This window comes from Ranitomeya imitator, chromosome 4 (assembly GCF_032444005.1).
Source record: "Ranitomeya imitator isolate aRanImi1 chromosome 4, aRanImi1.pri, whole genome shotgun sequence".
Classification (NCBI taxonomy): Eukaryota; Metazoa; Chordata; class Amphibia; order Anura; family Dendrobatidae; genus Ranitomeya; species Ranitomeya imitator.
Genome location: NC_091285.1, coordinates 448,589,215 through 448,605,034, shown reverse-complemented (window position 1 = coordinate 448,605,034; position 15,820 = coordinate 448,589,215). Strand labels below are relative to the sequence as shown.

General features: G+C 45.6%; 1 protein-coding gene across 3 annotated transcripts in view; it reads left to right on the top strand.

Moving 5' to 3' along the window:
- Window positions 1-12,507, top strand: part of CLK3 (CDC like kinase 3) — a 58,884-nt gene extending 46,377 nt beyond the window's left edge. For 2 of the 3 annotated variants that reach the window (XM_069765717.1, XM_069765719.1), the window contains 2 exons: window positions 305-395; window positions 11,785-12,507. In XM_069765717.1, coding sequence (XP_069621818.1) covers window positions 305-395; window positions 11,785-11,967 — 274 coding nt within the window. In that variant the 3' untranslated portion in view covers window positions 11,968-12,507. The remainder of the gene's footprint in view (window positions 1-304; window positions 396-11,784) is intronic. The other variant, XM_069765718.1, reaches the window with a different exon arrangement.
- The last annotated feature ends 3,313 nt before the right edge of the window (window positions 12,508-15,820 follow it).

The following is a 15,820-nucleotide window of genomic DNA, read 5'->3' as shown; positions in this document are numbered from 1 at the left end:
TCACAAATAAACGCAAGTTATATCGAATAAATTTTACCACTAACATGAAGTACAATACGTCACGAGAAAACAATGTCAGAATCGCTAAGATCCGTTGAAGCGTTCCAGAGTTATAACCTCATAAAGGGACAGTGGTCAGAATTGTAAAAATTGGCCCGGTCATTAACGTGCAAACCACCCTCGGGGCTTAAGGGGTTAAGTCAAGAAGCAAAAACATTACTGATACCAAACTAAGTAGTGATGTGCTAGAATATGTTCAATCTAACAATCTAAGTATTTTCACCTTTTTGCTTTCTCTTGAAAGGAAACAAAAATATTTCCAAAATGGATCAATAATCTGGGATGAGACATCTGCAGATGGTCGATATGTCAATAAAAATTGTCATCCTTTTAGGGTAAGCAGTTTATTACTATTAGTCAGGACTGTGCCATTTGTGAACTAGGCTTATTGTCTCACTTTTGCCTATTATATAAAAAAGCAAATACAGTTTGGTCCAGAAATATTTGGACAGTGACCGAATCTTAGTGCAAAATAGAAGAGAAAATCCAGCTTCCAAGAATATCAAAATTTATTAAAGATAAAATCCAAGGTCCAAAAACATAGTTCACAGGAGAGGAGATAGCAGCATGCTACGCGTTTCGAACACTAGGTTCTTTTTCAAAGCCGAATCTTAGTGATTTAGGCTCTGCATACCACTATTTTTTATTTTAAAATGTGTTATATTAAAAAAAAAACACTATAAAAATTTATTACTTTTGTAAAATTAATACTTAAAAAGAAAAATCATTTGCGTTGGGGCTGCCATATTTTGAAAGACACAAGCTTCATAATTTACCATCAGCAAAGCTATCTGTGGGCTTATATTCTGCTGGACAAGTTGTAATTTTCATTGGTGCCGTTGTGTGGTACATTACTTATTGGTCCGCCCTTTGGTGAACTCGTCACGTGATCACGGGTCAATGATGGGTTGGCATGACAACCAGAGAGGTCTCCTGCAGACCTCCATGGTTGTCTCTACCAGATTGCTATGAGCGCCGCCTGGTGGTCGGCACTCATAGCAAGTGAGAAATTCTGCTACATACAGGCAATCTGATCATCGCGTGTATGTTGCAGAGCTGATTGAATTATGGCAGCTTCTAGTATCCCATGGAGACTATTAAAGCATGCCAAAAGTAAAAAAAAAAGTTCAAATCACCGCCCCTTTTGCCCCATTTAAAATTTTTAAAAAAATCAAACACATATTTGGTATCGCCGAGTTTATAATCACCCGATCTATCAATAAAAAAGGTTTTACCTGATCGCTAAACTGCATAGCGAGAAAAAAGTCAAAATGCCAGAATTACGTTTTTTGTCGCCACGACATTGCATTAAAACGCAAAAACTGGCGATCAAAAGATCATCTGCACCATAACGGTATCACTAAAAATGTCAGAGCTGGGGGGGCTGATGCAAAAAATAAGCCCTCGCCCAACCAGAGATCAGGAAAAATGGAGACACTACGGAGATCGGAAAATGGCGCAATAAAAAAAGAACCTAGCCATGTTTGATGTCTGAACTCGTAATGACCTGGAGAATCATAATAGCAGGTCAGTTTTAGCATTTAGTGAACATATTAGAAATGCAAAACAAAAAAACAGCTGTGTGATTGCACTTTTTTTTTTGCAATTTCACCACACTTGGAATTTTTTTCCCCATTTCTAGTACACGATATGTTAAAACCAATGATGTCGTTCAAAAGAAAACACCCTCACATGGCCATATTGACCAAAAAATAAAAAAGTTATGGCTCTGGGAAGAAGGGGAGCAAAAATCGAAAACCAAAAACGAAAATACCTCCAGTCATGAAAGGCTTAAATATCAATCACTGTTCGATACCATTAACATGTTATCTTTATTCTCCTGTTTGATAAAATCACGGCAATATCGCTTTTTTTTATTTTTAAATCTCTTTTGTCCTCTTTATGACACCCATAAATTTTGTATTTACATACTGTATTTGCGGACTATAAGATGCACGTTATCCCTACAAAATTTGAGGAAAGTGGGGGGTGCGTCTTGTAGTGCAGATGTACCTTTTAGTACATTTGTGGCTGTGGGGGAGGGAGCTGGTCACAGGAGCTGGTGGCTGTATCTAACATGTCTCCGCTTTTTTGGGGGGTGAAAAAGTGCATCTTGTAATCCATAAATACTGTATGTAAAGACAAAAGTTATGAGTGTCACAATGATAAGTTTTGTTTTTTTAAAAACCTATATAAATGTGATATTGCCGTGATTTTATTGAACCACAGAATAAAGATAACATGTTAATGGTGTCGAACAGTGAGTGTGATATTTTCTTTTTAAAAATTGCTGTTTTGCCTCTGAAAGAGTTAATAAAAAGTGAGCAATAAGTAATGTACCACACAATGGCACCAAGGAATATTACAACTTGTCCAGCAGAAAATAATCCCTCCAATAGCTTCACTGATGGAAAATTGTGAAGCTTCTGGCTCTCAGAATATGGCGGCCCCAACACAAATGATTTTTCTTTTTAAGTGTATTAATTTTACAAAAGTAATAACAAATTTATATAGTTTTTTTTTTTTTTTTCTACTGAACAAAACACATTTATGCAGCATATGGCGAAAAGCATAAAATCTAAAAAATAAAAAAAAATGGCAGAAATACTATTTTGTATAGATTACTTCCCATAACGAGTTAATAAAGGTTTAATTGTTATAAACACCAAAATTATGCCAATGACATACGTGTATTTCAAAGCTCGTGAAGGGGTTAATGAACTGGAGGCCATTGTCTAAGTGGAATGGGCTGAGATTTCTCAGCTGCCAGAAATACCGGTCTTGCTATGCATTACGTTTACAGCACGTCATAACGGATAACGAATGCTTACTAAGAGCTCAAAACGTTTCATTTGAAAGGGTAGAATAATTCTGAGGCCTCAGTGGTCATTAAGTGTCATTTTGTGTTGAATTTGGAGAAACCACTTATAAGTTGTGGTTAGATATTTAAATTGTTCTTGCAAAACAGCAGTAAGTTGTACACATTTTTAGGAAATGTAATTTACATGGTTTGAATGATTGACCCCTCTACAAATAAAGCTTTGGCTGCTTTCATACTGTATAGATACTTCATTTACTTTTACTCTTGTCGCCTCATTGGGGGACACAGGACCATGGGTGTTATGCTGCAGTCCACTAGGAGGCAACACTATGCATAATCAGAAAAAGATTAACCGTGGCTTCTCCTCCGCAGTATACACCCTGGAAGGCGTCGGCCTTCTCCAGGTTTTTGTTTAGTGTTGCATAGGAGGCACACCTAAAATTTTTTACTCTGTTTTTTTCCGACGGATTACAGATGAAGAAAAGTGGGTCTCCTGTGAGACCCCCGGCATGGCTTCTTCCTCGGCCCCCTATTACGGGGTGCCCGGTTGAAGTCGAGATGGCCATTCCCCATGTCGCTCCTTCCCCAGTCCCTCTGGTGCTGGCTCGAAGTCGAGAACCCCCCTCCCCCCCCAATTCCTTTTGGTTTCTGGGTCGAGGTCGAGGCAAGGAGAAAGCCCCCTGCAGGTGACAGCAGCACCCTCCCTAATCCCCCTCTGGGGACATTAGGTTGAGACGCCTCAGGTAGGGCCTGTACAGGCAGCATTCTGCAGCTCCCAGCAATGGGCCAGCACACTGCGCCTGCATCCAGGGACCCCAGCCCAGCTGCGGGCTCCTGTCGGGGCCGGGGGGAGTGCAGGCAGGCATGGCACATACAGACACAGGGCTCCCTGTGCCCCTGTCTCTGCGACAGCACCAGCTCTATACTGCCTCAGGGGGACCCTTCACAGGGCCCCCCTTCTGCTTATAGCCCCACCGCTATCCTGCCTTAAATCCGGGGGGTCCGGTTCGGATCCGACCCCCTCCCGGACTTTAGCGCCAGCCTGGAGCCTTTATGGGCATCAGGTATCTAATTTAGGCCGCGGCTTCGGCCTAGCTGAAGCCGCCACCTCCTCTCCGCCCCCGGATGACAAATCTACACTACAGTGTCAGAGGGGGCGGATCGAGACAAAGGACGCGTTTTTACACAGCTTTGCCGCCTTTTTTTTCTCAGCTCTCCGCCCCCTTCTCCCCCTTCCTCTTCGGCCATTTCCACTGCAGCAAGGATTAACCCTGCATCTCCCGGTCAGCAGGACCAGGCCAGCAAGTCTCCGGGGGGCATAGGACTGTGGATCTTCGGCGCTGGACATAGGGGCAAACTGGTGGGGTAAGATCACAGCTGGGTTGCTTTACTTGGCTGTGAATCCATATTACCTATAAGGCTCCCCTATAGGTTCCTCTGCATAGCTACCCCTGTAAGGTCCTCTGCATAGCCGTGCACTATGCTGGGCTCAAGGTCCAAGAGAACCAGGCAGCACTGCTATTATACATTCTGCACTGCCTGCAGGACCGCTCTCCCCAATGGCAGCACGTACCCGCACTGCCAGGACTGCACTCAGACTACTGTGTCAGAGCCCCAAGAAGCCCCTGCCAATGCTTCGGTGTCTAATGCCACGCCGGAATGGGTCTCGCAGATGCTGCAATCTGACGCAGTCTATAGATAACCTAACCTCCACATTGCTTCATGCTCTGCAGAGTCATGCCTCGGCTATGACCGTTAACCAGCAAAGGGAGAGCTTGACTAAGGGACAGGATGACCCTGGCACATCCACGTCTAGGTCAGGACGCAAGCGGACCCATAGGTCAAGTCCATCTGCGTCATCCCATAGCACACGGTCATCCCCTTCTAGGGAAAGACACCATTATTCCAGGTCATCTAGACCGTCTCCTTCCAGGTGCAGACAATGCAGATCTCCGCAGTCCCCGACCAGAGAAGGCCTCCGCCCCAGCTCACCCAGCAGGGGACGCCTCAGTGATACACAGGATTCGGAAGGCATCTGTGACTCAGACAAGGAAACGGAGGGGTCCCTGATCCCAATCCCTCCTAGCAATACAGTGCTAGTTGAGGACTTAATCTCTTCTATCCATCGGGTGCTGGACATTTCTGATCCGCCACCAGAGGCCCCAGAACACAAGATTTCCTTTTGAAGGACCTCTGAAGCCGCTTAAGGTTTTCTCTAACTACCCAGAGTTTAAGGCGATCCTTAAAAAGCAGCTCCCACAGCCTGAGAAAAAATTCGCTAATCGCAAATATCTCGAGGCAAGGTAACCCTTCCCGCAGAAGGATACCAAGGAATGGACAGATCCACCCGAAGTGGACCCCCCAGTCTCTAGACTAGCAGCACAGACCCTCCTTTCACTGCCAGATAGCTCAACCCTCAGGGACGTAGCAGACCGGCAGGTAGAACGCATGGCTCGTTCAATTTTCGAGGCTGCAGGGGCATCCCTGGCTCCCGCGTTCGCTTCAGTTTGGGCTGCCAAGGCCATTCTGGCCTGGGCCAAAAATTTACAAGCTGGCCTCCAAGCATCCGCTCCTGAGCTGTCGGACCAAGCGATTCAAATAGCAGTCGTAGCAGATTACATTGCTTCATTCAGCTCTGGATTCAGCAAGGTGTGTAGCGGGGATAGCATCAAACGCCATCACAATTAGGCGTATCCTCTGGCTGCGGGAATGGAAAGTGGGCGCAGCCTCAAAGAATTCCCTCACGCACCTCCCCTACCTCAGTGGGCGACTTGAACAGTTGGACAAGATGATATCCAACGTCTTTGGGGGTAAGAGTACCTCTCTTCCCCAACTGAAACCTAAATGCACTTACAAGAAACGTAACCAAACTCGATTCCGATCCTTTCGGAACTCCTCGGGCTGGTCGGTCTCGCGTCCAGCACAAAATCGTAACCGTTCCCCACGCAGGGACAACTCACGATCGACGCATAGGTCGGACAAGACCTGGCAGTCAAAAGCAGGCCAGTCTAAGCCCAGAGGAGGAAAATCTCAGACTTTCTCCTCATCATGACTCACGGACTCCGGAAGACACCACACCCGTAGGCGGCCGACTTTTGCTCTTTCATCAAGTCTGGCTGCCTATTACAGAAGACAGGTGGGTCAGGGAACTAGTTTCTTCCGGATACAAGATAGAGTTCACCTCCAACCCACCGGGCCGATTCTTCCTCTCTGTACCCCCAAAACCACCAGCCAAGGCTCGTGCCTTCCGACAAGCGGTCTCCTCGCGTTTTCAAGCAGGAGTCATAGTACTGGTCCCCACGGCCGATCGCTTCCGATGGTTCTACTCCAATCTATTCGTAGTCCCCAAGAAAAGAGGCAGCGTGCGGCCCATACTGAACCTAAAACAACTCAACAAATATGTACGGGTCCGTCACTTCTGCATGGAGTCCCTTCGGTCCATCATTGCGACCACGGAGAAGGGAGAATATCTCGCCTCCATAGACATACGAGACGCATACCTGCATATACTGATTGCACCTGCCCATCAGAAGTTTCTCAGGTTCGCAATCGACCAGGACCACTACCAGTTCGTGGCTCCCGTTCGGACTCGCCACGGCTCCCAGAGTGTTTACCAAAGTCATGGCCGCCACCATGGATGTCCTGCACTCCAGAGGCATTGTAGTCGTTCCATAATTGGACGATCTACTCAAGGCTCCCACCTTCAAGGACTGCGAGCTCAGCGTCTCAATCACAATCGACACTCTTGAGTCGCATGGGCTGGTTAGTCAGCCTACAAAAGTCATCACCAACTCCGAGTCAGTCTCTGACTTTCCTGGGAATGCAATTCAACACCTCCCAGGGGTCTAGTGCTCCTTCCCAAGGACAAGGAACTGGCTCTCCGCCTAGGAGTTCACACCCTCCTCCGCAAACCCCCTCGATCTCTCCGGTTTGCCATGAGTCCTCGGCAGGATGGGGGCAGCAATAGAAGCGGTCCCATTTGCCCAGTTTCACCTCAGGCCTCTCCAACTAGCCATCTTCAAGTCCTGGGACAAGAACCCTTTCTCTCTCGACAGGGAGTTCCGGCTAACGTCGTCAACCAGGAGGTCCCCGCACTGGTGGCTCAAGCCAACCTCGCTAGCAAAGGAGAAATCCTTTCTCACAGGTCAATGGAAGGTTCTGACCACCAATGCTAGCCTGACGGGTTGGGGTGCAGTGCACCTACACCACAGGGCAAGTGGTCCCCAGTAGAAGCGACCATGCCCATCAACATCCTGGAAATTCGTGCCATCCTCCTGGCATTGAGGGCCTTCCATCCCTTATTGGCAGCCTCTCACATCAGAATACAGTCGGACAATGCCATGGCCGTGGCATATGTGAATCACCAAGGGGGGACCTGCAGTACCCAGGCGATGCAAGAAGTGTCACACATCCTCCACTGGGCGGAGGGCACAGGGTCGGTTCTCTCGGTGGTCCACATTCCGGGTGTGGACAACTGGTCCTCAGCCGACAAGAAATATACTCGGGAGAGTGGTCTCTCCATCCCGAAATTTTTCGCCAGATCTGCCATCGCTGGGGGACCCCGGATGTGGACCTAATGGCATCCCACTTCGATGCCAAGGTCTCCAACTTCATGGCCAGAGCACACGATCCGCGGTCGCTGAGCAGATGCTCTAGTTCAGGACTGGACCCAGTTCCAGCTCCTGTACATATTTCCACCTCTCCCCCTGATATGCAGAGTGGTGAGGAAGATCAAGCAAGAGGGAGTTCCAACCATCCTAATTGCAGCGGACTGGCCCAGACGTACATGGTATGCCGACATCGTACAACTTACAGCAGATGCCCCCTGGCGCCTCCCTGACCGCTCGGATCTTCTATCACAAGGCCCGTTCTACCATCAGAACTCAGGGGCCCTCAATTTGATAGCGTGGCCCTTGAAACCTGGGTTCTAACCCAGGCAGGGCTCTCGCCGGACGACATTAGGACCATGATCAGGGCACGGAAGCCAGCCTCTGCCAAGATTTATTACCGTACCTGGAAAGCTTTCTTTACATGGTGCGAATCTCGTGGCAAGATCCCATTTCCTTATTCCCTCCCCAACTAGGTTTTCTCCAATCGGGTCTGGAGGCCAGGCTGTCCCTGGATTCGCTTAAGAGCCAGGTGTCAGCCCTCTGTGCTTTTTCAAAGGCGCATTGCTACCAAGCCGCAAGTAAGGACTTTTCTTCATGGGGTTTCCCGATTGGTTCCCCCCTACAGACGACCACTAGAAATGTGGGACCTCAACCTGGTCCTGACAGCATTTCAGGAACCACCCTTCGAACCCCTTAAGGTGGTCCTGCTCCGCCTTCTCTCCCAGAAGGTGGTTTTCCTGGTGGCAATCATCTCGCTTCCCATGGTGTCTGAACTGACAGCACTCTCCTGCAGACGGCCCTTTCTGGTTTTTCACCAGGACTAGGTAGTTCTCCATACGGTCCCATCCTTTCTTCCGAAGGTTGTGTCCAACTTCCACTTCAATGAGGAAATTTCACTGCCATCCCTTTGTCCAGTCCCGGTTCATAGTGGAGAAGGCTCTGCATACGCTTGACCTTGTCAGGGCATTGCGTCTATGTGTCTAGGACTACGTTCTTCCGGAGGTCTGATTCTCTTTTCCTTCTTCCAGAAGGCGGCCGCAAAGTTCTGCCAGCTTCCAAAGCTACCCTTGCCAGATCAAATCCACCATACAAGAGGCCTACCGCCTTAAGAATTCTCCTCTTCCAGCCAGTATTACGGCACACTCTACACGGGTGGTAGGGGCCTCCTGGGCCATTCGGCACAACAAGTGTGTAAGGCGGCCACTTGGATTAGCCTACACACGTTTACTAAACACTACAGGGTTCATACCCAGTCCTCAGCGGACGCGAGCCTGGGTAGATGTTTTCTGCAGGCGGCGGTGCCCGAAGTGTAGGGGCCTGTCTGCACAATATTCGTCCATTGCTTCCCACCCAGGGACTGCTTTAGGACGTCCCATGGTCCTGTGTCCCCCAATGAGGCGAGAGAGATTTTTGTGTACTCACCATAAAATCTTTCTCTAAGGCTTCTTTCACACTAGCGTCGGAATCTCCCCGTCGCAATGCGTCGGGGAGAGATTCCGACGCTAGCGTTTAACGCATTGCACAATGGAGGCAGCGGATGCATTTCTCCGGCGCAACCGCTGCCCCATTGTAAGGTGCAGGGAGGTGGGGGCGGAGTTCCGGCCGCGCATGCGCGGTCAGAAAAAGCGGTCCGTCAGGAGCAAAAAACGTTACATGTAGCGTTTTTTGCTCCCGACGGTCCGCCAAAGCACGACGCATCCGTTGCTCGACGGATGGGACGTGTGGCAATCCGTCGCAAATGCGTCGTCAATGCAAGTCTATGGGGGAAAAACGCATCCTGCAAGCACTTTTGCAGGATGCGTTTTTTCTGCAAAACGACGCATTGTGACGGATTGCAGAAAACGCTAGTGTGAAAGTAGCCTTAGCCTCTAATTGGGGACACAGCCCCCACCCTGTTGCCCTTTCCGGGCCGTTGTTACTGTTGAGTTCTTATATTGTTCTCGTGAGCTCGTACATAGTTGCCTTCTAATAGGCATGGTTACGTTCCTCCTACTGCTTTTGCACAAAACTGGAGAAGGCTGATGCCGTCCAGGGGTGTATACTGCGGAGGAGAAGCCACGGTTTATCTTTTTCAGATTATGCATAGTGTCGCCTCCTAATGGACAGCAGCATAACACCCATGGTCCTGTGTCCCCCAATTAGAGGCTGAGAGATTTTACAGCGAGTACACACTAATCTCCTTTTTCCTGTTGCATGGATTAGATAAGTCTGCTGTTCTATTATAGACGTACCTAGTTAAAAAAAAAAAAAAAGGCTGTGGAGTCAGTAAGCCAAACCTCCAACTCCTCAGTTTGAAGAGATATATAGTTACACTTTACCCCTTAGTGACCGGGCCAAATTACTATTTTTTTTTTTTAAATCTGATCTTTTTATTCTTAAAAATACCAGAAAGTTGACAAAATTTTAAAAAAATCACAATTTTCAAACTTTATTACTTTAACCCAAATAAGTTACATTTCCGTCATGTCGGCTTTACATTAGCACCATTTGTAAAATGTTATTTTGTTTTGTTCGCATTTTAGAAGCTTAACCCCTTTCTGCTAGCTGATGAAATAGTACGTCAGCTGGCAGTATCCCCCGCTTTGACATGTGCGCGCAATGGGCACAAGCGGAATCGCGATCCACCCTTGAATTAACTAGTTAAATGCCGCTGTCAAATTCACAGCGGCATTTAACAAGTGCGGCCAGAAGTACTCGCACCGCTGATCTGGGGTAATCGGTGCATTGCCATCACAACCAGAGGTCTCCTTGAGACCTCTATGGTTGTTGTTGGCAGATTGCTATGAGCACCACCCTGTGGTCGGCGCTCATAGCAAGCATGCAATTTTGCTGCATAGAGGTGATCTGTGCTTCACCTCAATGTAGCAGAGGCGATCGAGTAGTACATGCTTCAAGCCTCCCATGGAGGCTATTGAAGCATGCCAAAATAAAAAACAAGTGTTTAAAAATATAAAAAAATATATAAAAATTCAAGTCCCCTACCTTTTGCCCCAATCAAAATGAAACAAAAATTAAACATACACATATTGGGTATTGCCACGTTCAGAATCGCCTATCAATAAAAAAAAATTAACCTGATCGCTAAACTGCGTAGTGAGGAAAAAAATCAAAATGCCAAAATTAAGGTTTTTTTTGGTCACTGCAACATTGCATTAAAATGCAATAACGGGCGATCAAAAGAACATATCTGCACCAAAATGGTATCATTAAAAACGTCAGCTCGGCACGCAAAAAATAAGCCCTCACCCGACCCCAGATCACGAAAAATGGAGACGCTACGGATACAGATTTTTTTTTTTTTACCACTTAGATAAGAGAACCTAGACATGTTTGGTGTCTATGAACTCGTAATGACCTGGACAATCATAATTGGCAGGTCAGTTTTAGCATTCAGTGAACCTAGCAAAAAAGCCAAACAAAAAAACAAGTGTGGGATTGCACTTTTTTTTTTTGCAGTTTTATTGCACTTGGAATTTTTTTCCTGTTTTCTGTTACACGACATGGCATCGGCATCGTTCAAAAGTGCAACAAAATAAGCCACCACATGGCCATATTGACGGAAAAATAAAAAAGTTATGGCTCTGGAAAGGGGAGCCGAAAATGAAAAAAGCTGCGGGTTAAAAAGTAGCAGTAGTTTTTCATTTATTTTTTTTCCAAGGAAATTAACAAAAACTTATTTTTTAGAGACCTTTTCAGATTTGTAGCGACTTTTGGGGTCCTAAATATTAGAAACCGCCATAAGTGATTCCATTTAAAAACCAAACCCCCTCAACGTATTCAGAATAGCTTCCAGGTAGTTTATTAAGCCTTCAGGTTTTTTTCAGAAATTAATGCAAAGTGGCATGACAGAAATGAAAAAGTTTATTTTTAGCACCTAAATGTTAACTTCTAAACAGGCCGCTATAGCCAGCAGACTTTAAGGCCGTTATTTGGCCGTCAACTGCCATGGCAAACATCAGGACCACACAATCAAGAACTCGGGGTGCCGATGGGGTTGAAGAAGCCCCAACACTCTGTTAACCATGCTGTAGACACTGTTGATAAACATTTAAGGGGTTAAACAACCATGGTCGGTGCCAACTCTGATCAACACTGATGCAGCAAGTTGTCAGCTATAGTGTACAGCCGACAGCTGCTGGATTTTCGGGGGATGCTAGTCTCATATCGCAGGTCAATAAAAAGACGGTGGTCACCAAGGGGTTAAAGAAAGTAAAATGTCATAAGCTGGTTCGAGCAGATGTTTTATTAATTTCAGAACATTTATTTTAAATTTCCATCTATTCCTTTTGTTAGACATACAAGAAAGAAGATTCCCCTGAGCATACACAGTTTTTTGATTTGCTCAGACGGATGCTGGAATATAGCCCCACACTAAGAATTACACTGGATGAAGCCCTCAAACATCCCTTCTTTGCTAGAATGACACCAGAAGAAAGGAAACTAGGAAGCAGAACATCCAGGGATCTTAGCAGATGAAGAACATGACCTCTGGACTCATTGTCATTTCCCAACCTTTTATAGCGTTAAAGTTTACAAGTATTCGAAAAAAATCTTGGTACTTCTCAGACAAGTTCTCTTCAGCAGACTGTGGGAAGAAGAATCAGCTATGTCCTCTTCCTCAAAGCATTCTTCTATTACTTTTCTTAATATCCTAAAAACTTGCATTGTTTTGAAGGGGAAGGCTTGTTATATTAGAAGCATTATTTTCAGTATTTCAGATGTGAAGACTGCCAAGTGAACCATGCACCCTTCAAAAATAACTGTTTAAACTATTATTTTATTTGTCTTCAACAGCTTGTGCTAAATATAGAGAAGACTATGCAGGACACTTGATATATTGTGTAAATCTACTGTATATACGTGTACATTTGTAAACTCAGGGATATATGGGGGATGTTTAGACTGATCATGGATACAGTGATTTTACTTTGTAAGAAAATCTCACTGCCGGGATTTGGAGCCATCTTAATATTTTTGTAATTATGCTACTTGCTATAAATAAACCTGGAAAACACACGTTTTCATTCTTTTAAAAAAGGTATTGATGAATGTTTTGCATATCAACCATATAAGAATGTTTTTCTCAAATTGCCCACCACAGGAGCTTGTGTTTCCTGTCCCTACTAGTGTGTGGATTTAAAGAGATTAACTCCTTTGTGACATCTGGCGTAATCATCCATGTGCCCTGGGCCTATTTGACCAGGGACGGATTATTAAGTCATCGCGATCGCCTGTGCACACGGGTGGTGTGTGGGCGATCTCCGCCGGGTGTCAACTGATTCTAAGGGTACCGTCACACTATACGATTTACCTACGATCACGACCAGCGATATGACCTGGCCGTGATCGTAGGTAAATCGTAGTGTGGTCGCTGGGGAGCTGTCACACAGACAGCTCTCCAGCGACCAACTATGCCGAGGTCCCTGGGTAACCAGGGTAAACATCGGGTAACTAAGCGCAGGACCGCGCTTAGTAACCCGATGTTTACCCTGGTTACAAGCGTAAAACTAAAAAAAACCAAACAGCACATACTTACATTCTGGTGTCCGTCAGGTCCCTTGCCGTCTGCTTCCCGCACTCACTGACTGCCGGCCGTAAAGTGAAAGTGAAAGCACAGCCGCTGTGCTCTGCTTTCACTTTACGGCCGGCAGTCACAGTGCGGGAAGCAGACAGCAAGGGACCTGTCGGACACCAGAATGTAAGTATGTGCTGTTTGTTTGTTTTTTTAGTTTTACGCTTGTAACCAGGGTAAACATCGGGTTACTAAGCACGGCCCTGCGCTTAGTAACCCGATGTTTACCCTGGTTACAAGCGAACGCATCGCTGGATCGCATCGCTAGATCGGTGTCACACACACCGATCTAGCGATGACAGCGGGAGATCCAGCGATGAAAGAAAGTTCTAAACGATCTGCTACGACGTACGATTCTCAGCAGGATCCCTGATCGCTGCTGTGTGTCAGACACAGCGATATCGTAACGATATCGCTGGAACGTCACGAATCGTACCGTCGTAGCGATCGAAATGGTATAGTGTGACGGTACCCTAACAGCTGGCACTAAGTGCCAGGAGCGGTCACACACTGCTCCCAGCACTTTAACCCCCTGAATGCTGCGATCAAACGCAATTGCAGCATTTCGGGAGCCGTCAGAGGGATGACAGCCTTGGATCGGCGACCCCGATTGTTGCCTTGGTGACCCAATGTCGTCATGACGACATCTGGATCAACAGAGCTAGGAAAGTTGCTTGATCATGCGCAGTGCCTGGTCAGCAACTTTCCCTGTCAGTGTAGAGCTGACAGTTTATACAGCACAGGGATGCTGCTGCATCCCCATGCTGTACAAGCAATCAGCCTGCAAAAAATGATAGTCCCAAAGTGTATAAAAAAGTAAACCTTTTATAAAAAATTATAAAAATATTTTTTTAAAAAATCAAACACAGTATCTTTTGATTTGTGTCTATAAATATTTGTATTAAACAATAAAAGTACATATTTGGTATTGCCGCGTGTGCAACGACCTGACCTATAAAACTGTCCCACTAGTTAACCCCTTTAGTGTGAACACCATAAAAAATAAACAATACAAAAAAAAACAGCTTTGTCATACCGCAGAACAAAAGTGGAATAAAACTCTATCAAAAAGACAGATATAAATTAAAAAAGGTATCGCTGAAAAAGTCCTCTTGTCCAGCAAAAAAACAAGCTGCCATACAGCTCCATCAGCGGAAAAATAAAGTTATAGCTCTCAAAATAATACAGGGGACAAAAACGAGTCAGAAGCTCATAATATACAAACGTACACAAAACTTTTATTAAATATACATAAAACTAGAACTGTTAGGGCTTGTTTCCACTTGCGAGATATACGTCCGTGTCTCGCATATGGAAACGAAGTTGTGGCGCCGACACTCCGGAGCGGAGTGTGCGGCCGCATAGGAACACCTGGATCTGCACGCTCCGCTCTGGAGTGCCGGCGCCAGAGCTTAGTTTCCACATGCGAGACACGGATGTATATCTCGCAAATGGAAACAAGCCCTTAGTGTGCAAGTGCATACAGTTCTTGGAGCAATCAGTAATGTTTATAACAATATGAGGTACATGACAAAAGTTCCAAATAAGTGAGTGCCGGTAGGTCCCGCCTGCACAATTGGGCCAGCACAATATAGTAAACATACCAAATCAAAGTGCCATAGTAAATTTATAAAAAATATCACACCAGTAGCAATAAGTTTAAAGCCTATCTGTATGCTGGTAGCACAAAGGGTTACATTTGGAAGCACATTATACATCCCTGTGAATGCCAACCACTCCCATTAGTTCCTAATAGAGCCTGCATAGCATGCCGAAAAAACTGAGAGCAATAGAGGAGTTAAAGGATACCATATGTCCCTGTGGACTCCAACCACTCCCACCTACTCCCAGATAGTTCAGCATGTGCACATACCAGACTTGTCAAATCATGCCAGCTACTGATGCAAGAAACATGAATAAAACAATGGCACTGCAGTTAAACGTAGTGTTTACCCATAGCGTGTTAGGCAGGTGTCCCGGGACTCACTCCCCAACGCACGTTTCGGTGCGAGGTCAACTTTTTCAGGGGGCGTGGCTTTGGAGGCAACTCATCCCACCCTAAATACCTGGTATGTGTGATCACATGGTACAAGCGATCCAATCGTAGTGATCGCATCAGCGCAAGCGCTCATATTGTTATAAACATTACTGATTGCTCCAAGAACTGTATGCACCTGCACACTAACAGTTCTAGTTTTATGTATATGGATATTTAATAAAAGTTTTGTGTACGTTTGTATATTATGAGCTTCTGACTGACTCGTTTTTCTCCTGTATTATATATATTTGAGTCGCTCTGCCCTTTATAATATGCAATTTAGCATTAATGTTACTTCATGCATGGTATTTTTGTAGGAAGAATGTCTTTGGGATTATTTTTCAAAGCTCTCAAAATAAGCCTAAATACTTAACGTGCACATACCTATACATTTGTTTCCTCTGCTCCAGAGGATTCTCCCACAGTCCGTTTCAGTGCATAATTGGCACGTGCATATATTTCTACTTAAAAAGTTAATGTGCTTTTTTTTTATGTTTACCACTTGCTTGAACTTTTAACTAGTTCAAAATCAAGCCAATTTTCTCTGTACATAATTATCAGGCATGTTTTTTTTTTCCCTTCATATGTGTGGTTTTAGGAGCTTTAACCCCTTAACGACCGCCGATACGCCTTTTAATGGCAGCAGTTAAGGGTACATAAACCACAGCGCCGTTAATTAACGGCGCTGTGGAAAAAGTAAATAGCGCCCCCCAGAATCC